Consider the following 24,072-nt stretch of genomic DNA (forward strand, 5'->3'; position numbering starts at 1 on the left):
TGAGAAGTTGCTGGGTGTCCTCTAGGCACATGGCGGGTGGGAGGTTGAGCAGGACCTGAATCCTTAGTGACCTGCTGTGAGTCCCAGCTGGACTGAGACTCATCTTATCCCAGCAGCCGTACTGGGTCCGTGAGGGGACCTGGCATGTGCCTCCACACCTTCCAGGGACAACTGGGGCCTGTGGCCTCTAGGGTGATGAAAGGTCTTGCAGGGTGGGACCACTAGGCTCCACTGCTCCCCACTGCACCGCCATTCCATGCCCAGGTCCAGCGTCTGCCCCAGCCTTGCTGCACCAGGGACTGTCTACCTAGATATGATGAAGAGCAGGGGGCTCAGAACCAGACCCACCCAGCCTGAACCTGGCTCTGCCTCTTACTAGCTGGGTCAGTGTAATCTACCTTTGCCTCAGTTTCTTCATTTGGTTTTTTGTTTATTCATTTGTTTGTTTTTTTGAGACAGAGTCTTGCTCTGTCGCCCAGGCTGGAGTGTAGTGGTGCAGTCTCGGCTCACTGCAACCTGTGCCCCCCAGGTTCAAGCAATTCTTGTGCCTCAGCCTCCGTAGTATCTGGGATTACAAGCGCCCGCCACCACGCCCGGCTAATTTTTGTATTTTTAGTAGAGACAGGGTTTCGCCATGTTGGCCAGGCTGGTCTCGAGCTCCTGACCTCAAATGATCCACCTGCCTCGGCCTCCCAAAGTGCTGGGATTACAAGCGTGAGCCACCAAGCCCAGCCAGTTTCTTCACTTGTAAACTGGGGAGAATGATGGCATTACCTCTCAAGATTGCTTTGAGGAAAATTTGAATGAAAACATACAAGGTGTAGAATAATACCCACCCCATAGGAATCACTTAATAAACGCTAACTGCAGCTGTTACTCTCTTGATTAGTATCATTGGTTCTCATCGCCGTTGTCATTATTAGTGCTGGGGAAGCCTCTGCCTTTCATGATACCAAGCACTGCCTGGCACCTGCACGAACGTCTTCCCCCTTAACTAACCACAGTCACACATGGACAGTGTTGTCATGGCCCGTGCAGGACTGAGCTGGACTTGAACCCAGGACCAACCCCACAGCCCATCTTCCTTCCCCAGCCCCAGGGGCCCTGGGGATTCAGAGTAGGGACAGTGCCCACCTTGCCCACACCTGGAGCTGCCCTGCCTCACTGCTACCCCAGGCGGGTGTCTGCTAACGTCACGGGGACCCACAGCCCTCCAGGTGATACAAGCTGGGTTACCGCATTCCCCGCACACTAGGCACTGTTCCGAGGGCATTGCATTTCTAAAACCAGTGCTATGAGGTGGATGCAGTTTCTAGAAGCTTTTAATTAAAGGATCACGTAGTACTCATATAATACATGAATCTCAAGTTCATATCTTGGAGAATTTTTACAAACTGAACATACTGTGTGACCAGCACCCAGATCAAGAATAGGACCTCATTCGCTTCCCAGAAGCCCTCCTGTGCGCCCTTCTTGCCACTATCCCCCTCCAAAGGTAGCCTCTCGCTGACTTCTAGCCACGCAGATTAATTCTGCCCCTCTTGCATCCTCTCTTCTTAGCACTGTTTACAGTATATACTCATCTGTGTCTGGCTCTAGAAGCGTGACATTCGGTCCGTGTGGCTCTTCTGCGTCATGTGTGGCCATCATTCATTCATTCTCACCGGGTCGAGCCATCCACCGTGTGAAGGGATCACAGTGGGTGCAGCTGTTCTCCTGATTGAGGGTGTCTGAGGAGTTTCTAGTTTGGAACTTTTACAAATAGTGCCGCTGTGAACTTTTTCATGCAGGTGAACGCACAGATGCAGGCCTTTCAGACAGATACCCAGGTAGGACAGATGGCAAAAACGCTGGCATGATGTGACTTGCCCCAGCTCCCCCCACATCACTCTAGGGAGTGGCAGAGTTGGATTTGAACCCAGATTGTCTGGCTCCGGGTTCTCACTCGTGAGCTCTGCTCTCTGCGGCCTCTCTCCTCTCTTGTAAACTTTTCTGGGAAGAGGCTGCTGCCTGCATCAGCCTTCAACAGCCCTGCTGTGTGTCTGTTGCACGGCGGGGGTGAGACCAGTCCCCATATCACTAGGCACCCAGGGCAGCTTCCTGATGGACAGTCTTGAGTAGAACACCAAAGCCCAGAGAGGGTGCCTGAGTTCCCAAAGCCACACAGCATGCTGGTTTGCACCCCAGTGTCCTGCCTCCCTGTCCGCTGGCCATTCCCTGCCCCATGCTGCCTCTTCCTCCTTTCTCAGGACCAAGCCCAGGCCATTATCTTGCCTGCAAACGACCTCACACACCCACACAATCCTTTAAAAATAGCCCTCGTTGTGTGAGGCATGGGGCCTGAGGCTGATGTTGCATTTCCAGAAATCTCCATTTCCCCCTCCTGCTCCAACCTAGGGAATGTCCGCGTTCCGGGCCCATTCCCTGCCACTATTTTTAGCGGTGATTAGGAGGAAGGAGGACATTTCCTGGACTCCCCCTCAGAGGCTGGAAAACAAACGCCACCCCCTCCCAGTCCCGACCCCTCCCATTTCCCTCCTGCTGGTATACCTTGGCCTCCTGTCTCCCTCAGGGAGGAGCAGGCAGTGGGGGCCTGCTTCCCGGGGCCCTCCGCCCTCCTGGCTTCCAGGTGACCTCTGAGCAATTCCAGGGGCAGGCCTAAGCCGGGGTGGTGGCAGGGACAGTGTGCTCCATGTGCAGTTAGCACCCTGAAGCCTGCAGAGGGCCCCCGTGGCTCCCTGCAGTCCCTCTTATGACAGACACTCTGTCTGCAGGTTTTGGTCCCCTCCCCGGGACTAGCCTAGCCCTTTCCAGCCCTTTCCCATTGGAAGCCCTGGCTCCTGGCATCTGTATGAGTTCATTTTCATGCTGCTGATAAAGACATACCCGAGACTAGGACATTTACAAAGAAAAAGAGGCTGGGGAGGCCTCATAATCATGGCGGAAGGCAAAAGGCACGTCTTACATGGTGGCAGCAAGAGAGAGAATGAGAGCCAAGGGAAAACCATCAATCTCTTGAGACTTATTCACTACCATGAGAACAGTATGGGGGAAATTGCCCCCAGCCGTGTCCCTCCTACAACACATGGGAATTATGAGAGCTACAATTCAAGATGAGATTTGGGTGGGGACACAGCCAGACCATATCAGCATCCATGCCTGAGGCAGAGGCTCTCCAGGTGGCCAGGACAGGCCGTGCACCCCCTGCCTCCCATCACCTCCCTGCCCCAGCTCCAAACAGAGTCTGTCCAGTGGTCTTGCAGCTCTGCTCAGAACCCCACCCCTCCCTACCCCCCTACCCCAGGGTGCTGCTTCATTCTCAAGAGTCTGCCCAGTCTAGCCTGAGACTCTCTGGCTGTTAGGCAGTCACTCTGCGTGGTTAACCGGAGCTTTGTGGTTGGGGAGCTTTTGCTCTCATTCAATACGCATTATTCAATACTATTATCCCCATTTGACACATGAGGCAAAGGGCCCTTACCCAAGGTCACAGCAAGCGAATGGTAGGGCCAGGCTGAGAGTCCAGGCCTCTGTCTGCAGAGTAGCCGTGGATGGGCCCAAATCCCTCCTGCTCCCTCTTCTGCGGACACTCACTCAGGTCAGCGGTCAGCACCCAGCCGAGCCCACAGACATGGGTGGGCCTGTGATCAGTTGCCAATGTGGAAACACTGGGAGACTAAGTTTAAGGCATGGAAAGTAGCCGTCATCTGGAGTTGGGAATTTTCTTGAAAATGTGGAAGGCCTGGCATGACTGGGCCCCATTCGGTCAGTCGCAGAACAGCTGCCCCGTCTAGGTGGGGTGGGTGTTCTAGGTCGCCACTCATGTACCTGTCTGACTCATGATCCCTGGTGGGCTCTGTGCACAGCCGCGGGTTCTACCTGGATGGTCCTGGGTCCCTCAGCTGGAAAACCAGGGAAGGGGTAGATTAGGGTATTTGGAAATGGTGGGTTACCTAAGCCCCTGCGTTACCTGTTAGCCCTTTCCTTTACCTGCCAGGGGCTGTGCTGAGCTGAATGCCGGCTTCTGGAAATAGCGAGACCAAGGCCCTGCCTGCAGGTGGCCTCTAGGCTAGTGTTGGGGGTGGGTAGGTCCTGAGCTGGGGATCGGGTTTCCAGGCTGCTGGTGCGGATTCCTGCAGGGCCGGGTAGTGGATGGGCAAGGCCATGATTACGCTTGGCATGAGCTGTAGGCTTAGAAATCCAGGAACAAGCTGCATTGAATTCTCAGCAGGTTATAGGGTAGGGGAGGCTTCAGGGGAAAGGAAGAGGTACTTGCTTCAGTGACCATTTCCCACAATAAGCACAGAATACACAGTGTTAAGTTGGTGGCCAGTTCAAAGGAGAACAAAGAACAGGGAAGGGTGTCCAGGGAAGAGGTGGCTGAGAAAGGCATGTTTGAATAAAGAGGAGGTGGGAGGAAGTGAGACACGTGGGTAGGAGGGGGAAGCAAGGAGGGCCTTTCAGGCAGAGGAAACAGCTCATGCAGAGGTCCTGAGGAAGGAGGCCAGTGCATGGACAGCCAGGAGGCCAGGGCACCTGCTCCGGAATGTGAGCTGGGGGAGGATGCGTACGGGACCTGGGGACAGATCTTGGGGGGCCCGTGTAGACCATAGGAAGGATTTTGTGCTCCCCCTTGAGGGGGACAGGAGTTGTGGGAGAGAAGCAGAGAAGTGACATGGTCTGAGCTGCCTTTTTAAGAGGACCACTCCATGGCAGGGTTGATGTCCACTGAAGGGTTGGAAAACCAGTTAGGAGGCTACTCTGTGACCCAGATATGGGGGTGGGGGTGGTGACACAGCCCAGGTGGGTGAGCAGGGTGGTGACTGAGGAGTGGTAAAAAGGGGCCAGGTCCTGGTACCATGTTGAAGGTAGAGCTGGCGTGGTCGGCTGATTAATTGGAGGTGGAGTATGAGAAAAGTGTGTGGGGAGGTGGTCAAGGAAGATTCCAGAGTTTGAGGCCAGAGCAACAGGAAGGCTAAGGCCACTGTGTACTGAGTTTGAAAGGACTGAGAAGAGCAGGCTCTTGGGGACTGGTCAGGGACTGTCTTGGATGTGTTAGGTTCGAGTTGCTTTTAGAGGTTCAAGCAGAGGTGTGGATGCTCTAGGCTCTGGGTCTGGAGTTCAGGGATGAGGTCCAGGCTGGTGTCTGTGGTTGGACTGAAGCCACCAGTGCCCAGAGGTCAGAAGGGAATAGAGTCTAAAACGGAGCAGGCAGAAATGAGAGGAAACCAGGAACACGGGCCCTGGAGGCCAAGCGAAGACTTGCTATCACCTGCATCGCCTGCTGAAGGCAGAGCTCATCAGATGGAGAATGTGGGTTCACACTCAGAGGTTGTTGGTGACCGGCGTGGAAAAGCCAGAGCTGGTCCCAGAGAGGATGGTGGGAGGGAAATGGAGACGGTGATGTGGTCAACCCTTTTGAACACTTTTGTTCCAAAATGAAGAAGGGAAATGGAATGAGAGCTGGAGAGGGACATGGGATCAAATGAAGGTTTTCTGTGAAAGATGTGAGAGAGAATCGCATGTTCCAATGATGCTGAGAAAAATTCAATAGAGAGCACATGCCAAGTGCGAAGAACTCAGATGGTCCGAGGAGCCTCTTGTACCAAAGGGAGGCCTCAGTTTCCAGTTGAAAGGAAGGCACAGCAGCAGCCAGGCTAATAGTGGGAGAGCCTGGTAGGAGAAGTGACCCTCGCACTCCTGGACCTGGGGTCTCACCTCTGTGGGAAGCACAATGCCTGGGGTCTTTCCCCAGCCCTGGGCACCTTACAATTTGAGCGCTCTGGATTAGCAGAAACTTTGGTCCACTTGAGTCTTCTCATTCCTGGCTGGGACGTGGACACAGTTCACCAAGTCCAAAGCAGCTACTAAGAACTTCATCCATGCCGTGGCCAGCTCTGAGATCACCAGGACTGATGCTCAGGGTTCTGTCAGGAGGCACAGGGAAGTTAGCATGGCCTGTCCCTCCCAGGGAGGGCAAGAGGAGACAGGCAAAGAAAAACAAGATGTCCTCTGCCCGCATGGCACAGGACCCTGCTGTCCCTGGGGCTGTCCACTTCATTCAGTCATTCATTTGAAAGTCACTATTTCCTGAGCACTTACTATGTGCCAGGCACTGCTGTAGTTGTGGAGGATACAGCAGTGAACGGGATGGACAAGGTCCCTGCCCTCCAGGAACTTATATCACAGGTTGGGAGTGGACATGAAAATAAAGTAAAAATAAGTAAAATAAGTAAAAAATAAGTAAAATAACATAAAAATAAGTAAATTCATTAATCCTTCACTTAGCTTTGGCCCAGTTGAGGGAAATAAAATCTGCTCTTTCACCCTTAACCTTGCTGTTTGGAGTTCATTTGCCACCATCTCATTGGTGTGAATAGACTCATTTTCTACCAGCTGAGAAAATTGGTTCTCAACTCTTTTGGTTAAGTAGAGTTGCCCTTGGCTCCATGGAGTATGCTGATAATTGGCACAGCACTGACCAGAGTAGTTCTCAAACATGCCAGCCCCGATCAGTCACTACTGGCATCTGCCTCCCTGTCAGGGGCAGAGCTAGCAAATCTGCCCTGTTTCCCTCCCATGCCATGGCAGACATCCCTAATCAACCCAGCTTCCTAGGGAGCCTAGTTGATTAGTCATGTCTGCCCTGGCGTGTTACTGGAAAACAAGAAGCTATTCCAGATACTTGCCTTGCCCCAGGCAGGAGGTTGGAAAGGTCATGCTGACTAACTTTCCAGAGCACACTTGGAGAGAGGTTCTATGGGGCATCTGGAAGGATCATGAGCCTGAGCGTCAAAGTTCTGGGGTCAAGTTCCAGGTCAGCCACTTGTTGGCTGTGTGAGCTGGTCAACCCACTTCACCTCATGGTGAGAAGATAAAGGAAATTAACATTGTGAGGAGCAGACTGGGTGCCTGTATCCCAGCACTTTGGGAGACCGAAGCGAGCGGATCACTTGAGGTCAGGAATTCCAGACCTGAGCACCACCTGATGTGACAAGAACCCGATTAGCCTTTATAAAGCAGGTTAAACTTTAACCTTTTCCAAATGCACCTTACTCATCTTCGAAACAGGAAAAGACCAGATAAACCGGTGGCCACACATCCCAGGACCATAAATCAGTGGCCCTGAACTTGCTGCCCTCGACTGGCCCTTTCCTTCTCCCTGACCTGGGTCTCTTCCCCGGGGCTCTTTACTTGGAAACCTGCCTATTGCTCAAGTCAGCTTGTATTTTCTGGGACCTCCTAGAGCCTGAGCTCAGGCCTGGGAGCCATGGGAAGCCAGAAGACAGGAAGAGAGGCTAACACTTACTGAGCACCTGCTGTATGCAGCCGAGGTCTGTCCTGGGTCCTGTCACATAGAGCCTTGCCAGGTAGAGACGATCATGCACAGCTTAACAGCTGGGGATAGGGAAGCTCAAGCGTGTGGGGTCTCAGACCCCCAGCTACTAAGGAGCAAGTGACAAAGGTGAGGTCTCTTGGGATTTCAGAAGCTAAAAGGAAACTCACAGAATCCAGCACCCTCATTATGCTGAGGGAAAACTGAGGCTTAGAGGGAGGGAAAAAAGCAGCACCAGAACCTGGGGCCCCCGCCCCCAACTCTGAAGCTGTGTCTTTCTGAGGTTCTCGTCTCCAAAAATGCTCAAGGTCAGCACCTCACGGTCATTCAAGACCAGACAGCTTGTCCCTATGGGGCAGAAATGATTATACAGTCATCGGTCCTCTGGATCTATGGGTTCCACATCCATGAATTCAACCAACCACAGATCGAAAATAATTTGGAAAAAAAAATGGATCTTTGTGCCTGTACTGAATATGCGCAAGACGTTTTTCTTGTCATTCTTCTCTAAACAACACAGTGTAACAACTACTTACATAGCATCTACATCGTATAAAGTATTATAGGTAATTTAGAGATGATTTACAGTACACGGGAGGATGTGTGTACATAATTTGCAAATACTATGTTTTATCGGAGACTTGAGTGTCTGTGGATTTTGGTATTTGGGGGAGCTCCTGGAACAAATGCCACACAATATTAAGGGTTGACTGTCAGCTGCCATCTACAGATGAGGAAACTGAGGCTTAATCAAACTTAGGCAGATTCCCAAGCCAGTACTTTTTTTTTTTTGAGATGGAGTCTCACTCTCTCACCCAGGTTGGAGTGCAGTGGAGCAATCTTGGCTCACTGCAAGCTCTGCCTCCTGGGTTCACGCCATTCTCCAGCCTCAGCCTCATGAGTAGCTGGGACTACAGGCGCCCGCCATCACGCCCGGCTAATTTTTTGTATTTTTAGTAGAGACGGGGTTTCACCATGGTAACTAGGATAGTCTCGATCTCCTGACCTCGTGATTCGCCCGCCTCGGCCTCCCAAAGTGCTAAGATTACAGGTGTGAGCCACTGCGCCTGGCCCCAAGCTAGTGCTTCTAACTCAGCTGCCTTGGCCTAAGAGTTGGGAGACCTCAGCTGACTGTGCATTGGGCATTCTTGCTCCTTCTCTGGGCCTCAGTTTCCCCATCTGAGAAGGGAAGCTGAGCTGGAAGAACTCCAAGAGCCTCACATTCTGATGGGAGTTTATCAGAGGTTCGAGTCCCACAGATTGGTTTGCCAGGCTTTCTGGCCCTAACCTGCCCCCCCCCCTCATTTCGCAGAATGTAGTTCCTGAAGGTTCCACGAGTCAGGAACTTTGCATGGAAAAGAAAGGGGGGGCCCCTGCTGGCAGCAGCTGGGATCGTCTGACGTGAACCTATTCCTCCCTCCTCATCTCAGCCCACGTTTGTCCAGGGTACACCCAGGCTGGAAATTTTTACAAGGGCTCCTGACCTTGGGACATCCAGGATTGGGCCCACAGTGGTGGTTTGTTTAGTTTGAGATGGAGTCGCTCCTCCATGTCCACATCTGGGTTAGGGGCTGTGGCATCCAAAGCCAGAGAAGGAAGAAAGGTCTGTGGTGGGAGCTTGAGGACAAACTGAATGTCACCTCATTGTGTACATGACAGAGCCCAGAGGCTGCTTTGTGTCGTTTTTAGTTGTTCTCCACTGGGCATTCATTCCTAAAGACTCAGCTTTCGTGTTTTCTCGGTCTTTTGCCTGGCAGGGCCCAGCCCAGAGACGTGCCACCATCATGGGGCCACAGCTGGGCCCCTGGTTACACCCTAGTCTCAGGCATGCATGTGGCTACCTCTGAGTTGGAAAAATAGGTCCCTCCCCACACACCCTCCCTCCCACCCTCAGAGTCCCCACATTCCCAGGAGCGGGCTCGTCTCATTCCATGATCCTGCAGGGCCTGATGGGCATGACATCACCAGTCACCATGGCAGTGGTTCCAGTGGCTTGGCTGCTGGAATAGGATCCGCATGGGTGAAGCCAGATGATTGGGAGGTCGCACAGAGCACTGGAGAGCTAGGGGCTGAGTCAGGAGGCCAGTCCCAGAGAAACACAGCCATGCCTTGCAGGCTGGCAGCTCATCTTGCGTTAGGAGCATTTGGGGAACATCAGAATGGGTTCTGAAAGAGAGAAAAAAGCAGAGCTATGAAGAGGAAAGGAAGAGTTCCAACCAGGTGCGGTGGCTTACGCCTGTAATCCCAGCACTTTGGGAGGCCAAAGCGGGCAGATCACGAGGTCAGGAGATCGAGATCATCCTGGCTAACACGGTGAAACCCCCGTCTCTACTAAAAATACAAAAAAATTAGCCGGGTGTGGTCCCAGCTACTGGGGAGGCTGAGGCAGGAGAATGGCGTGAACCCGAGAGGCGGAGCTTGCAGTGAGCCAAGTTCACACCACTGCACTCCAGCCTGGGAGACAAGGTGAGACTCCATCTCAAAAAAACAAACAAACAAACAGGAAGAGTTCCATTGCATCATTTTCATAGCTGTGTGTAGATTTTAAATTATTTCTTGGGGGCCCATCGCACTGGCCTCATTGTTTGTGTAGAGTTGCAGCACCTGCCATGTGCAAACTGGATGTCGCCTCCTTGTGTACACGACACAACTTGTGGCATCTTTGTGTTATTTTTAGTTGTTCTTTACCTGGCATTCATTCCTAAGGATTCAGTTTTTGTGTTGTCTTGGTCTTTAGCCTGGCAGAGTCCAGCCCAGAGTTGGGCAGAGCGAGGAGCGCCCGTGGAAAGGAACCATGAAGTGAAGCCTCATGGGAGAGGGTGGCAGCACATCTCATGGCCTGCCTTGGTGTGTCTGTTAGGAATGTGCTGGGCTGCATGTAACAATAAACCCCAAAACATTGGGGTTTGTTATTCTCCTGCTGTAAGGCATCCTGGCTGGGTGATACCATCAGGGACCCTGGTCCCTTCTGTTTTTCTTTCTCCTCCCCATTCTTAGCTCATATCTTCCATCCTTGTGCTCAAAAAAGGGCTTATAAAGAAAACTAGATTTCCCAGTGGGTATCTGTATGCATCTTAACTGCCAGAAGTGTGACACGTCCCGCTTGCAGCTGCAGGGGAGCTTGCGAAATTGAACGTTTTAGGTGTGCACATTCCCCGCCAAACAGAATTGGAGCATCATGGTGAGGTGGAGGGTGGATGGTGCCAGTGCCAGCCATAGGTGTGAGTTCGTCTCCTCTGTGAGAGCGTGAGCCTCCCACAAGGCAGGAACCATGTCTGGCTCACCCCTGTCTTCACAGCAGCAAGCCTGGCATATAGTAGGTGCTTAATTGAACAGTTTGGGAAGAGCTGCAGGTCCTCTCTTAGGTAGGAGTGAATAATCTAAAGGCACAGGCCCTGCTCTTGCTCTCAGAGAGCCCCAGGTTAGATGCAGGAGGCATAGCCTCCGCCCCACCATGGAGGCGGCCCACATGTTGCACGCGCAGAGCCAGGCACACGTACACACACCCCCTGGACTGCCGGATAAATGATAACACGGATGGAGCAGCAGGGAGACCCAGAGAGGCCGCCAGAGGCTGCACTTCACCCTCTCAAAGGCCATTTGTGAGAGGAAAGGCCCGGGAATGCCATGTGGGGGGCCTGGGGGGGTCCCCTCTCAGGGTCTCCAACTGCCAAGAGCAGAGTCTGGAGTTTGGTTCTCATGGAGATGATAAATGTAGGAGGCAGTGCAGAGCCTAGGGGGCTGGGGCGGGGGGGGCGTTTATTTCCAACCAGAAGGCACAGGCATGATTTCCCTGCCAACCAGAGGGCGGTGGTGTAAATCCCCCAGGGAGTCCATGCGACCTGCTCAGTAGCAGCCTCTTTCCACTGGGGCGGGAGGGCCCAGTGAGGCTGCCAGGAAGCCACAGTGATAGCATGGCTGGGGTCAGCGCCCCTGCCCTCCAGGAGCCACTCCCCAAGCTCGGCAGTGCTCCCCCACTACTCTCCAGCCCGCCAGCATGAAACCAGCCGGAAACTGAGTCAGGCACCCGTTCAACCCCAGCTGTGCCATTAACCGGCCGTGTGGTCTTTGTTTCCCCCTCTGTGAGATGGGATGATGAAAATACTCACCCATGCACCTGCTTCTCCTAGGAGGGCGGCCAGGATCCCGTGCGCATGTGCAAATGGAAATTTCCCATTCATCAGCGACAGCAGGGCCCGGCTCTTCCTTAAGGAGCCTTCTGACCGCGTTGCATCTTTATTTTTATTTTGATTTGTATGTCTTACTTTATTTTTTGAGACAGAGTCTCACTCTGTCTCCCAGGTGGGAGTACAGTGGTACAATCTCAGCTCACTGCAACCTCCACCTCCAGGGTTCAAGCGATTCTTGTGCCTCAGCCTCTGGAGCAACTGAGACTACAGCCTCATGCCACCACGCCGGCTAATTTTTGTATTTTTAGTAGAGGCGGGGTTTCACATGTTGGCCAGGCTGGTCTCGAACTCCTGATCTCTAGTGTTCCGCTCGCCTCTCAAAGTGCTGGGATTACAGGCCTGAGCCACTGCGCCCGGTCATACATCTGTAGATGTTGGGTTTTCTTAATGTGAGATTCACCAGCAATGTGGTCACACCATGTGAGGGGGCAGGGCACAAAACTAGCCCAGCTGTGCCAGGGCCTCCCACCCACTGCCTGAGGCCTGCAGGGCCCACCCCCTGCCTGGCAGTAGTAAAACAGAAGAGTCCTCTCTCCATGGACTCCACCATCCTGGCCCTTTAAGGTTCCGGCCCAGCAGGCCTGGAATTCCAGCCCTGGTGACCTAAGCTGCTGCTCAGCCAAACCAGCTGGGAGAGGACGGACCCAGCTACGGGAGCCTGGAAGCTCAAAGCTGGAATTGAAAGAGCTGCCTGAGACCTGGTGTCCCCGCTGCATGGACCTCCTCCCCCTGACTCTGCACATGGTGACATGGCCCAGCTGACCAGCCTCCCACCTGGGGAGCTTACGTTGGACACTGGACCAGGAGCTCAGAGTCCTCAGTCCTTAGGCCATACCTCGTGTGCCCAGGTCTCTCATGTACACAGGCTGAGTTTGCAGGATTGGACGTTCAGGACAAGATGGGATGGCACAGTCATCGCCATCCCGTATTCTGCCCTCAGCTAGCCTTGGGGCTGGGGACCCTCCAGGTTTTGGGAGCTTCACTGTGGAAGCGGCAGAACATAGGGTCGAATGTCGACTTTGGGGTCAGACATGGCTGTGTGATTTTAAACAAATAACCTAACCACTCTGGCCTTATCAGGCTGGAATTTTCCAGAGCCAAAGAGTTGCTTTGCCTCCCCAACCCCCACCACCACCTCCACAATTCCAGACACAAAGAGCCTGTGGAGAGGGGTTAGCCTCAGAAACCCCTCCTTGGTATTCTCTCCAGGAGAAGGACAGAGTGCTCGGGGTCTGGGCAAAAGCCGTGGAGCCCACCCTTATAGTCAGAGGCTGCCCTGAGTCTGTTCCATGCACCAAGGAGCCAGCGCTGTAGGGAAAGAGAGTCTGGAGGGGGCGGACATCATGCTGCTTGCAGGTGGCTACTCAGGGTGTGTTTTGTTTTGTTTTGTTTTTGTTTTGTTGGTTTGCTTTGGTTTGGTTTTAGAGACTGGATCTTGCTCTTGTTACCCAGGCTGGGGTGCAGTGGCATGAACATGACTCACTGCAGCCTCGACCTCCTGTGCTCAAGCAATCCTCCCACCTCAGCCTCCCAGCCTCCCAAGTAGCTGGGACCACAGGCATGCACCACCACAATCAGCTTATTTTTTTAATTATTACTTTTTGTAAAGATGAGGTCTCACCATGTTGCCCAGGCTAGTCTCGAACTCCTGGGCTCAAGCGATCCTCCTGATGGATCCCAAGGTGCTGGGATTGCGAGCAGGAGCCAAGGCGCCCAGCCTTATTTTGTTTTGCTCTTTTAACAGCTTTATCGACCTGTAATTGACATACCATACAGTTGATCCATTTTAGGTGTCCAATTCAGTGGTTTTTAGTATGTTCACAGAGTTATATATGCATCCCAACAACCAATGTGAGAACATTTTTATCACCTCAAAAAAAAAAATCCCATACTCTTAGCTACCACCCCTCCATCCCTGATCCACCCCCACACCTGGCCTGAGGCAGACACTTACCTCCTTTCTGTCTCTATAGATTTCCCCATTGTGGACATTTCATATAAACTGAATCACAAATATATGGCCTTTAGTGGGCCTTTTTCACTTAGCATGTATTCAAGGTTCATCCATGTTGTTGCAAATATCAGTACAGTTGGCGTCTTTATCCATAGGTTTCACATCTATGGATTCAATGAACCGTGGATCAGAAATACTCAGGGACCAGGCACTGTGGCTCATGCCTGTACTCTTGGGAAGCTGAGGCAGGCAGATGACTTGAGGTCAGGAGTTCGAGACCAGCCTGGCCAACATGATAAAACCCCATCTCTACCAAAATTACAGAAATTTGCCTGGCGTGGTGGTGGGCACCTGTAATCCCAGCTATTCGGGAGGCTGAGGCAGGAGAATCACTTGAACCCAGGAGGCGGAAATTGCAGTGAGCCGAGATCACAGCACTGTATCCCAGCCTGGGTGACAGAGCAAGACTCCATCTAAAAAAAAAAAAGGAAAAGAAAAAAAAAAACTCAGGAAAAGAAAATGAATGGTTGTATCTATACTGAACATGTACAGATTTTTTTCATGTCATTATTCCCAAAACAATACAGTGTAACAACTATTCATATGGCATTTGTATTTTACTAGGTATTGTAAGTGATCTAGAGATAATTTAAAGTATATGGGGGGATTGTGTAGGTTGTGTGCAAATACTATGCCATTTTATATAAAGGACTTGAGCATCTGTGGATTTTGGTGTCCACAGGGAGTCTAGGAACCAATCCTCATGGATACTGAGCAATGGCCCTCCTTGTTTTTATTTATTATTAAGTAATATTCCATTGTGTGGATATATCTCATTTTGCTTAGTTAGTTATCCATTGGTGGACTTTTGAGTTATTTTCACCTTTTTGGCTCTGATGAATACTGCTATAAACATTTGCATATAAGTTTTCGTGTAGACATATGTTTTCATAGCTCTTGGATGTACGCCTAGAAGTAGAATCGCAGGGTCGTATGGTAAGTTGATGTTTAATCTTTGGAGGAGCTATCAGACTTTTCCAAAAGCAGCCGCACCATTTCACGTTCCCGCCAGCAGTGCATGAGGATTCCAGTTTCTCCACATCCCGCCAACCCTTGCTATTGTCTGTATTCTATTTTTAGCTATTCTAGTGAGTGTGAAGTGGTATTTCATTGTGGTTTTGATTTGCATTTTCCTGATGACAGTTGATATTGAGTTTTTTCATGTGCCTATTGGCCATTTCTTGGAGAAGTGTCTGTTCAGATCCTTTGCCCATTTTGTTTGTTTGTTTGTTTGTTTGTTTGTGATAGAGTCTTGCTCTATCATCCAGGCTGGAGTGCAGTGGTGCAATCTCAGCTCACTGCAACCTCTACCTCCTAGGTTCGAGCAGTTCTCCTGCCTCAGCCTCCTGAATAACTGGGATTACAGGCACACACCACCATGTCCAGCTAATTTTTGGTATTTTTAGTAGAGAGGGGGTTTCACCATGTTGGCCAGGCTGGTCTTGAGCTCCTTATCTCAAGTTATCTACCCGCCTCGGCCTTCCAAAGTGCTGGGATTACAGGCATGAGCCACTGCACCTGACCTGCCCGTTTTTTAAATGGTTTCCTGGTCTTTTTATTATTGAATTGCAAGATAGACTTGTATATTTCAGATAGAAGCCCCTTATCAGATATAGGATTTGCAAATATTTTCTCCCATTCTATGGGTTGTCCTTTACTATGATATCCTTTGAGACACAAACGTTTTTAATTTTAAGTCTGATTTATCTGTATTTGCTTTTGTTGCTCTACACTTTTGGTACATGTCTTGGTGTGTGTTTTTAACGTAATACTTCTCCCCACGGAAGAAATGAGGCAGGAGGGGCTGTTGGGCTGGACTGAGTGGTTCCAGTGGGCTCAGGGTGGCCCTGGGGTTCCTTTTGACAGGGAACTGAGGCCCTGTCCGCTTCCTGAACCATGGGCCTCTGGAGCCCACCAGGACTCAGTTCTTTGTTATTGAACACTCAGCCAGCTTAGGGCTGGGAAAGCAGTTTCAACAAGGACTTGCTCCCTGGTCAGATCGACACAGCTGAGATAGGAGAATCGGGGCTCTCGACACAGGTGAGCCTGGCTTGGAATCCTGGGAATGTCACCAAGTGGCAGGGGCGCATGGGAGGGACACTTCATCTTTCTGAGCCCTGTTTTCTCACCTGTTACAAAGGTGACAGTGGTGATGCCACTTCTCAGCACTCAGGCATCTGGAGGGGACAGCTGGGGTCTTGGGAACTAACGCTCTCCTTTATCCCCAGCCATGAAAGCTGACCGGAAGCGCTTAAAGGGTGAGAAGACGGACCTGGTGAGCCAGATGCAGCAGCTGTATGCCACACTGGAGAGCCGCGAGGAGCAGCTCCGGGACTTCATCCGCAACTATGAGCAGCACCGCAAGGTCAGCCGCCGCCCTGCCCTGCCCTGCCCTGCCCTCCCCTCCCCTCCCCTCCTGACACACCAGCTCCCACCTCCCCTGCTGGCTGGCCACCTTCACAGGGTCTGCCTCTCGAATCCCCAAACACAGATAGGGAGGCCTTTGATGTGTCCAGCCAGGCCTAGGCACCGAGATAAAACCAGCTCAGCCCCCGGAGGGGGATCTCCATGTCTCCTGGGCAAACAGGACAGCATGAACTCAGGAGTCCAGAGGGTTCAGATCCCGGCTCCTCGTGTGTGTGCCCTTGTGCATCTCCCTTGACCTCTCAGAGCCTCAGTTTTGTCTCTGCAGAATGGTGATTGTGGTGGACCTTTCAAAGCTACAGTAAGGATTCAATGAGATGATGAATGCCGAGCACTCAGCCTGGTGCCTGGCACGTAGGAAGCATCATCAATAAGACGCATAGCTAACATTTACTAACACCGTAAAAAAAGTGTGAAGAGAGAGCTGGGGAGCCCCAGTGAGACAGCAGAAAGTTCTGCCTATAGGGAGGGAGTCTTGGAAGGCTTCACGGAGGAAGTGACATATGCACTGGGCTCTGTGGGGTGAATAGGAGTTTATGGGTCAGATAACTGAGGAATTTGTTTCACCATGTATCTCTCTGGTATCTGTGGTATGACATGCCAAAGAGGACAGCAAAACTTTAAAAAGAGTCAGTCCCCTGGCCAGGCACGGTGGCTCACGCCTATAATCCCAGCACTTTGGGAGACCCAGGTGGGTGGAATGCTTGAGGACAAGAATTCGAGACCAGCCTGGCCAAAAGCCCATCTCTACTAAAAATACAAAAATTAACTGGACATTGTGGTGCATGCCTATAGTCCCGGCTATTCAGGAGGCCGAGGCACGGAATCACTGGAACCCAGGAGGTGGAGGTTGCGCCGCTGTACTCCAGCCTCGAGCTGAATGCACCTCCGGCCTCTGTTTTCTGCCCTGCGGAGGCACCTTGGTCACAGCCCTTGTCACAGGGTGTTCAGCCTGAGGCTCCTTTTCTGAACAGTGGGAAGCAGCAGGCCAGGGGAATGAGCCCTTCCCAGATGCTGCCTCTGAGCAGAGTTAAGAGACCAGAGTGTTCCAGGCTGGATTGGAATCTAGATGCTTGGCCCCCACCACCCACTTTGGTCTTCACCAGTGATTGCTCACTGTCACCTCCCGGGCACGCACATCACTTCCTTTCTATGATGAAAGGAGCCCCAAGAGTTCTCTGGGCCAGGCCACCACAGCCCTGACGGGGATCTGGGACTTCTAGCTGCCCTCAGTGCCCAACTTGAGCGCAGGACCCGGCTCCCCCATCCTGCCTACCTGTCCCACCCACCCCCACCACCCTGCCTGGTCGGCCCTGCCCTCCCCTGCCCTGCCCGGCCTGCTCCACCAAGCTCCCCCTGCCCTGCCTACTCGCCCCAGCCCTCCCCTGCCCTGCTCTCCCCTGCCCTGCCTGCCCAGCTCCCCCTGCCTGGCCTGCTCCACCCGGCTCCCCCTGCCCTACCTACTCAGCCCAGCCCTCCCCTGTCCTGCCCGCCCAGCTCCCCCTGCCTGGCCTGCTCCACCCTACTCCCCCTGCCCTGCCTGCTTGGCCCAGCCCTGCCCTGCCCGCCCAGCTCCCCCTGCCCGGCCTGCCCCACCCGGCTCCCCCTGCCCTGCCTACTTGGCCCAGCCTTCCCCTGCCCTGCCTGCCCAGCTCCCCCTGCCCTGCCTGCTCGGCCTGGCTCCCCTTCATGTTAGATGAACTGAGCCTCCCCATGCCTGCCACAGGCAAACAGTTTGGCAGGAAGGGGACGACCCAGAAGCGAGGCAGAGGGAGGCAGGGGAGCCCGCAGAGGCTGCTTTCTCAGACTGTGGCGTGGGAAGCAGCTCGTGGGCCTGGGGTCTGCTCCTTAGGGCGAGGCTCTCTCAGCAGCATTGCCTTTGGCCACCAGCAGAGAGTCAGAGGCCAGGGGCTCAGAGTGACCTCCATGCAGAGGGAGGGGTAGGGGACCCCGCTCTCCCGTCTGATGATGCAGGTACACGTGTATGCTCACAGGCGCGTGCTGTGGGAGTTACAGCGTGTACTTCAAGGGCTTGCAGGCAGAGTTCTCAGAGCCTCGTGTGTGTCCATTCATTTAACACCCACACGGACACTGGGGGGCATATGGTTATCCTCCCATTTCACAGATGAGCCGACAGACACAGAGAGGGGAGATAACTCATCCACAGTCATGCAGCCGGTGATGGCAGGGCAGGGGCTTACAGGGCCTGGGTGCAGAACCTGCGTGCCTTCCCCCTGTGCTGTGCACCTCTTCTCCCAACCCCATCACCCCCTGGCACTCAGCACAGCATCTTCTGTTCGCCTCTGCTCCCTGCCTCCCCTTCTGTGTCCACCTCTCTCATTTCTCCATCCTCAGCCCAAGGAGCTTGGTCTTTTTTCAGTGGGCAAGGCAGGGAGAGCCTCTGCCTGAGCAGCCCCATGCCCAGGAGCACAGAAACCTAGTTACCTCTTGTTTATTGGGAATGGGATGCAGTGGGGCCAGAGAACCAGCCCACAGCCTTCAGTGATGTGCTGGCCCCAGGGCAGGGACCCTTGTACTTGTCCCCCCAACCACCAGCTTCCTCCTCCTGGGACCAGGGTTGCACAGGGATTAAGAGCAGACAGCTAGGTTAGAATCTCACCTCTGCACTCGCTAGGGGGTGGCTCGGGCAAACAGATGACTCTCCCTGGTCTCAGCCTTCACATCTGCAAAGCAGGATAAAGATTGCAACTACTCACAGCCCAGTGCTGTCAGTGCTAAGGTTCCCAGGGCATGAAAAGCAAGGGGAAGTAGGGGCATATGCCTGCTACTGTTATTGTCGTTATCATTATTATCATTATTGCCTTCGTGGATTTGGAGTCAGCCATTTGATCATGAAATTTCCACAGTGGATTTCGAAGCCCCTCTGCTGTCCCCTCACCTGCCACTCCCTGGTGTTGGTCTCATTGGCAAACCCAGAGAAGGAAATGAAGGCCCCAGGTGGGCAGGAGTGGAGCTGTGGCTGGTCCCACACAGACACCAGTCGTAGGCCTGCTTTCTGGGAAAAGGTTGGAGAGGCAAGACCTGTGCAGAAAGGAACCCAGACAAGACCTTCTGGGAGGGACAGAGGGTCTCAGAGGACCCAGGAATCAGGAGCTAGAAGAAGGAGCTCCCTGAGAACGCATGCCCTGAAGGAGGACAAATCAGGATTTGGAAAAGCAGCCAGTTACGGTGACTCACGCCTGTAATCCCAACACTCTGAGAGGCCAAGGTGGGAAGATCACTTGAGCCCAGGAGCTCCAGACGAGCCTGGACAACAGAGTGAGACCTCCATCTCTACAAAAAAATTTTAAAAATTAGCTGGGCAGGGTGGCACACGCCTGTAGTCCCAGCTACTTGGGAGGCTGAAGCAGGAGGATTGCTTGAGCCAGGGAGGTTGAGGTGGCAGGGAGCCAAGATTGTGCCACTGCACCCTAGCCTGGGCAACAGAATGAGACCCTATCTCAAAAAAACAAAAGAAAGAAAGAAAGAAAAAAAAGCAAGAGGGTGCTGAGCAGAGTCCAAGAGGATCCAAAAGATGGCACTGTTACCAGGTAATCGTCCTGGCAAGGATTGTGGTGACGGCTGCCTTCAGAAGCCACCTCAGCAGGAGCTGGCATGAACATAGTATTACCTATAGCAAATGTTTATTGTGCACCTACTGTATACAGGCATGAACATGGTATTACCAATACCAAACGTTTGTTGTGTACCTACCGTATACAGGCATGAACATGGTATTACCGATAGCAGATGTTTATTGTGCATCTAATGTATACAGGCATGAACATGGTATTACCAATAGCAGGCGTCTGTTGTGCACCTACTGTATACAGGCATGAATGTGATATTACCAATATCCGATGTTTATTGTGCACCTACTGTATACAGGCATCAACGTGGTATTACCAATAGCAGATGTTTTATTGTGCAGCTACTGTTTAAGGCAGGAACATGATATTACTAACAGCAGATGTTTATTTTGCACCTGCTGTATGCAGGCATGAACATGACAAGTAACAGGCATCTATTGTGCACCTACTGTATATAGACATGAATGTGCTATTACCAACAGATGTTTATTGTGCGCCTACTGTATACAGACATGTATGTGATATTACCAGTAGCAGATGTTTATTGTGCACCTACTGTGCACACAGACTGCCCTCATCTCTTCACATTTGCTACTTTAATAGCAATCCTTTGAGGAGTGATTGTCCCTATTCCCCCCATTTAACACGTGAAAACTAAGACTGAGGTAAAGTCTCAGGCCCAGGGCCACATCATTATGGAAAGGGTAGAGGAAGGGTGCAAACCCAGGAGGTCTAATCCCAGAGTCCCGGCCCCAGAGCTCATAGGACCGGGCCTTGCCCAGGCTACCCTCCCCATACCACTCAGTACGTGTTCAGAGGAACAAAGGAATGATTCCCACTGTATGCCATTTTCAACAACCCAAGGCCGACCACAGAGAGGAGGTCACAGCTGTCCCCATGAGCTGTGGGTAGAGCGCTGGCTATTTCAGTGACCAGCCTAGCATTTCATACCAGTGCTTCTCTGTGTCTTTTAATGATATGTCAAATTTGTTTTTTAAAATTGTTTGGGCAAAAATGGTACATTTTCATGGGGTACATAATGATGTTTGGATCCATGGGATGTATAGTTATCAGATCAGGGTAACTAATATATCCATCTCGAAGTGTTACATCCAGCTCAGATTTGGCAATAAAATTCCCATGGAGAGCACCGTGTCATGTTTTAAGTCGTAGGTGACTAGGGGCATCCCCCAAGTCTGACCGGCAGCTGGGGTGGGGTTGACACTACTGAACAGAAGCCCCGTGGCTGTGGCTGCCAGGGTCAGCTCCCTGTGGCCACAGCTGAGCAGCCAGTGCCACTTTTATTGATCGGCTTCATCATGCCCTTCAGGTTCATTTAGAAAAATGAAACTTGGAAAACACTCATTTATTAAAAATTAATACTTTAATACTAAGATGTTAATATTAGAAGTAGAGAGAGTAGCTCCTGTAGGTCCGGCAGATCGGTGGAATAGCAACATTCAAACATTATTTTAGTCATTGTTGGGTCCAGCCCCATTTTACAGGTGGGAAGGCTGAGGTCCACAGGGGTCAAGTGACTGACCCAAGGACACATGTTTAGAGCCAGTTTGGCAAAACTGAAGCCACAAGTCCTGGTTGTATTTCACCTCTTCCAAGATCTTGCAGCTGGTTATCAAAAATGATTTGCATTTTATGTGCAAAATAAATGTCCTCCTGGAACAGGATGACTGGAACCCTCAGGTTCCCTGGCCCACTTGGCTGTGCCCACTCAGTCTGCCATGGCCTACCCAATTTCTCCATGAGACCCCTGCGGGACTCCACGGGAGCAGGCAACAGGAAGGACCCCAGGCCCTGAGCTACTGGGGGTAGGGGAACGGCACAGGAGGAACAAGGCTGCTGAGAAAGGAGGGGTCTTGGCCTGTCCAGAATGTGGCCGATGACCGGGCATGGTGGCTCACGCCTGTAATCCTAGCACTTAGAGAGGCTGAGTCAGACAGATCACCTGAGGTCAGGAGTCCAACACCAGCCTGGCCAACATGACGAAAGCCTGCCTCTACTAAAAATACAAAAATTATTCAGATGTGATGGTGTGCACCTGTAGTCCCAGCTACTCGAGAGGCTGAAGCAGGAGAATTGCTTGGAGCCCAGATGCAGAGGTTGCAGTGAGCCGAGATCGCACCACTACACTCCAGCTTGGGTGACAGAGCGAGACTCCATCTCAAAAAAATTTGAGAAAAGGAAACAAAAACAAACAAGAAACAGAATGTGGCAAAATTGCAACATCTCCGAAAGCTGTGCCAAATGCACTTTCCCTGTCACATGACTGCAGATGGAAGGGCGACTGGAGGACTCTCCATAAACCCAGCTGAGGAAGTTCACGCAGCAGGCCAGGCAGCCAGGCTGAGGGCTGGACACAGGGTGATTCCGGGTGTAGAGCCCACATTAAAACAGGCCATTTTCATCCCACTACTGTCACCTCCCCAGCCAGCCTTTTTTTTTTTTTTTTGAAACGGAGTTTCGCTCTGTTGCCCAGGCTAGAGTGCAGTGGCATGATCTCCGCTCACTGCAACCTCCACTTCCTGAGTTCAAGCGATTCTTGTGCCTTGGCCTCTGGAGTAGCTGGGATTACAGGTGTGCACCACCACACCTGGCTAATTTTTGTACTTTTTTAGTAGAGAAGAGGTTTCACCATGTTGGCCAGGCTGGTCTCAAGCTCCTGACCTCAAGTGATCCACCTTCCTCAGACTCCCAAAGTGCTGGGATTACAGACGTGAGCCACTGCGCCCAGCCCCCAGCCAGACCTATAAGCCCCTGAAGCCCCCTCCTCTCCCCTCCCTATTCCACACCCTTTTTTTTTTTTTTTTTTTTGAGACGGAGTTTTGCTCTTGTTGCCCAGGCTGGAGTGCAATGGTGCAATCTCGGCTCACCGCAACCTCTGCCTCCCAGGTTCAAGCAATTCTTCTGCCTCAGCCTTCCAAGTAGCTGGAATTACAGGCATGTGCCACCACGCCCCACTAATTTTGTATTTGTAGCAGAGACGAGGGTTCTCCATGTTGGTCAGGCTGGTCTCGAACTCCCGACCTCAGGTGATCTGCCTGCCTCGGCCACACTCCCCTCTTATGTCCATGTGATCCCTGAGTGCTGGCAGCCCCACAATACCTCAGCTCCCAGGCCTGTCATCCAAGGCCCCACGAGGTTTGGCCAAATCCCACCCTTGTCAATTCCCGCCACCTCCAACCCCCTTCCAGTTCCAGACTTCTCAGGGGTCTCCTTTCAGTTCCTTTCCTGCCTCAGCTACCAGCAGGGATTGAGGCCCCTACCACACTGTCTATGGGCTGGCGGAGTTGTTTTACCTCCCTGGGCCTCAATTTGCTCATCTGTGAAATAGGGATAATCGTAGTCCCTGCCTGAGGGGTGGTTGTGAGGTTTAAATAATGCACCTAAAACCCTTAGCACAGTACAGAACATTCCATGACAATTGCTGCTGAGCCCAGCTTTCCTGCTACCGCGGAATGTGACCCCAAGGAGGTGGGAGTCCAAAACTTGAAAGCACCTACAAGGCCTTCCCACCCGGCCTAGAGCCCTTGGTCTGTTCATGAGTAGTAGTGTGAATCACTGACTGCAATGAGACAAAAATAATCCTGAGGGTCCTAGTGGGGCGTCCTCCTAATTCAGGGACATTTTATAAGCAGCCTCTTGTGTACCAGCGGGTTCTCAGGGACAGCCCTTACCCCGGTGGTCAGTTCTACACTGTAGCAGAAGTTTTCACTGTAAGCTCCAGGAGTGCAGGGATTTTTGTCTGGTTTGTGCCAGACAAATATCCACAAATATCGGTTGAATAACAGACCAGTATCAGCTTCAAATAAAGAAAACAGGTTAGAGAGGGCCTGGGGCTTCTTTCTTACATGGGTGACCAGGGAAGGCTTCTCGGAGGAGGAGACAATTGAGCAGCGATCTGAGTGAAGCAAGCAGGTGCCTGCCGGGAGCCCAGTCCCATGCAGAACGCTCCAGGTGGATTCCCTCATGCAGACCCACCCAAATGCTCCAAAGCATGTGTGGTGTTATCCCCTGGTTACAGATGGGGAAGCTGAGGCAGGGATGACTCACAACAGTCATTGCAAAGCCAGGATTTGGCCCAGGTTCTCCCTCTGTCTCCAGAACCAAGGCCATAGCTACAGCTCTGTGACAGCCACAGAGAAAAGGCCAAGTTCTCCCTCGGCCTCCCCCTCTTTCACCATCTGGAAGTGAGGCCTTCAGAGACAGGTTTGTCAGACAAGGCAGGATAGTGGCCTCCCTCCGTGGTCCCAGACCACACGGAGACCTTGGATTTGCTTTCAATTTGGTGAATGGGAAGATGGTGGCTGGGTGGATGGGTAGGGCTCCCTGCTGGGACTGTCCTTCTCAAAAGGACGTCTGTTGTTCTGAAACTTTGCTCCGGCCAACAGAGGTCACAGCCCCGATTCAGCTGTCTGGCCCTTCCCTGCTGGCTCTGCTCTGGGGACTGGCACAGCCGGGGCCTGGCTCTTCCCTGGACAATCACAGAAAACAGCTCATGCAGGA

The 24,072-nt window shown here is 52.3% G+C and overlaps 1 protein-coding gene across 6 annotated transcripts in view; it reads left to right on the top strand.

The window, feature by feature from the left end:
• The window catches only part of KAZN (kazrin, periplakin interacting protein), a 1,229,956-nt gene that overhangs the window by 1,131,062 nt on the left and 74,822 nt on the right, over positions 1–24,072 (top strand). For all 6 annotated transcript variants that reach the window (XM_050788146.1, XM_050788155.1, XM_050788173.1 and 3 more), the window contains one exon: positions 15,766–15,902. In XM_050788146.1, the coding sequence (XP_050644103.1) occupies positions 15,766–15,902 (137 nt within the window). The remainder of the gene's footprint in view (positions 1–15,765; positions 15,903–24,072) is intronic.

The sequence above is a fragment of the Macaca thibetana genome, chromosome 1, assembly GCF_024542745.1.
Source record: "Macaca thibetana thibetana isolate TM-01 chromosome 1, ASM2454274v1, whole genome shotgun sequence".
Classification (NCBI taxonomy): domain Eukaryota; kingdom Metazoa; phylum Chordata; class Mammalia; order Primates; family Cercopithecidae; genus Macaca; species Macaca thibetana.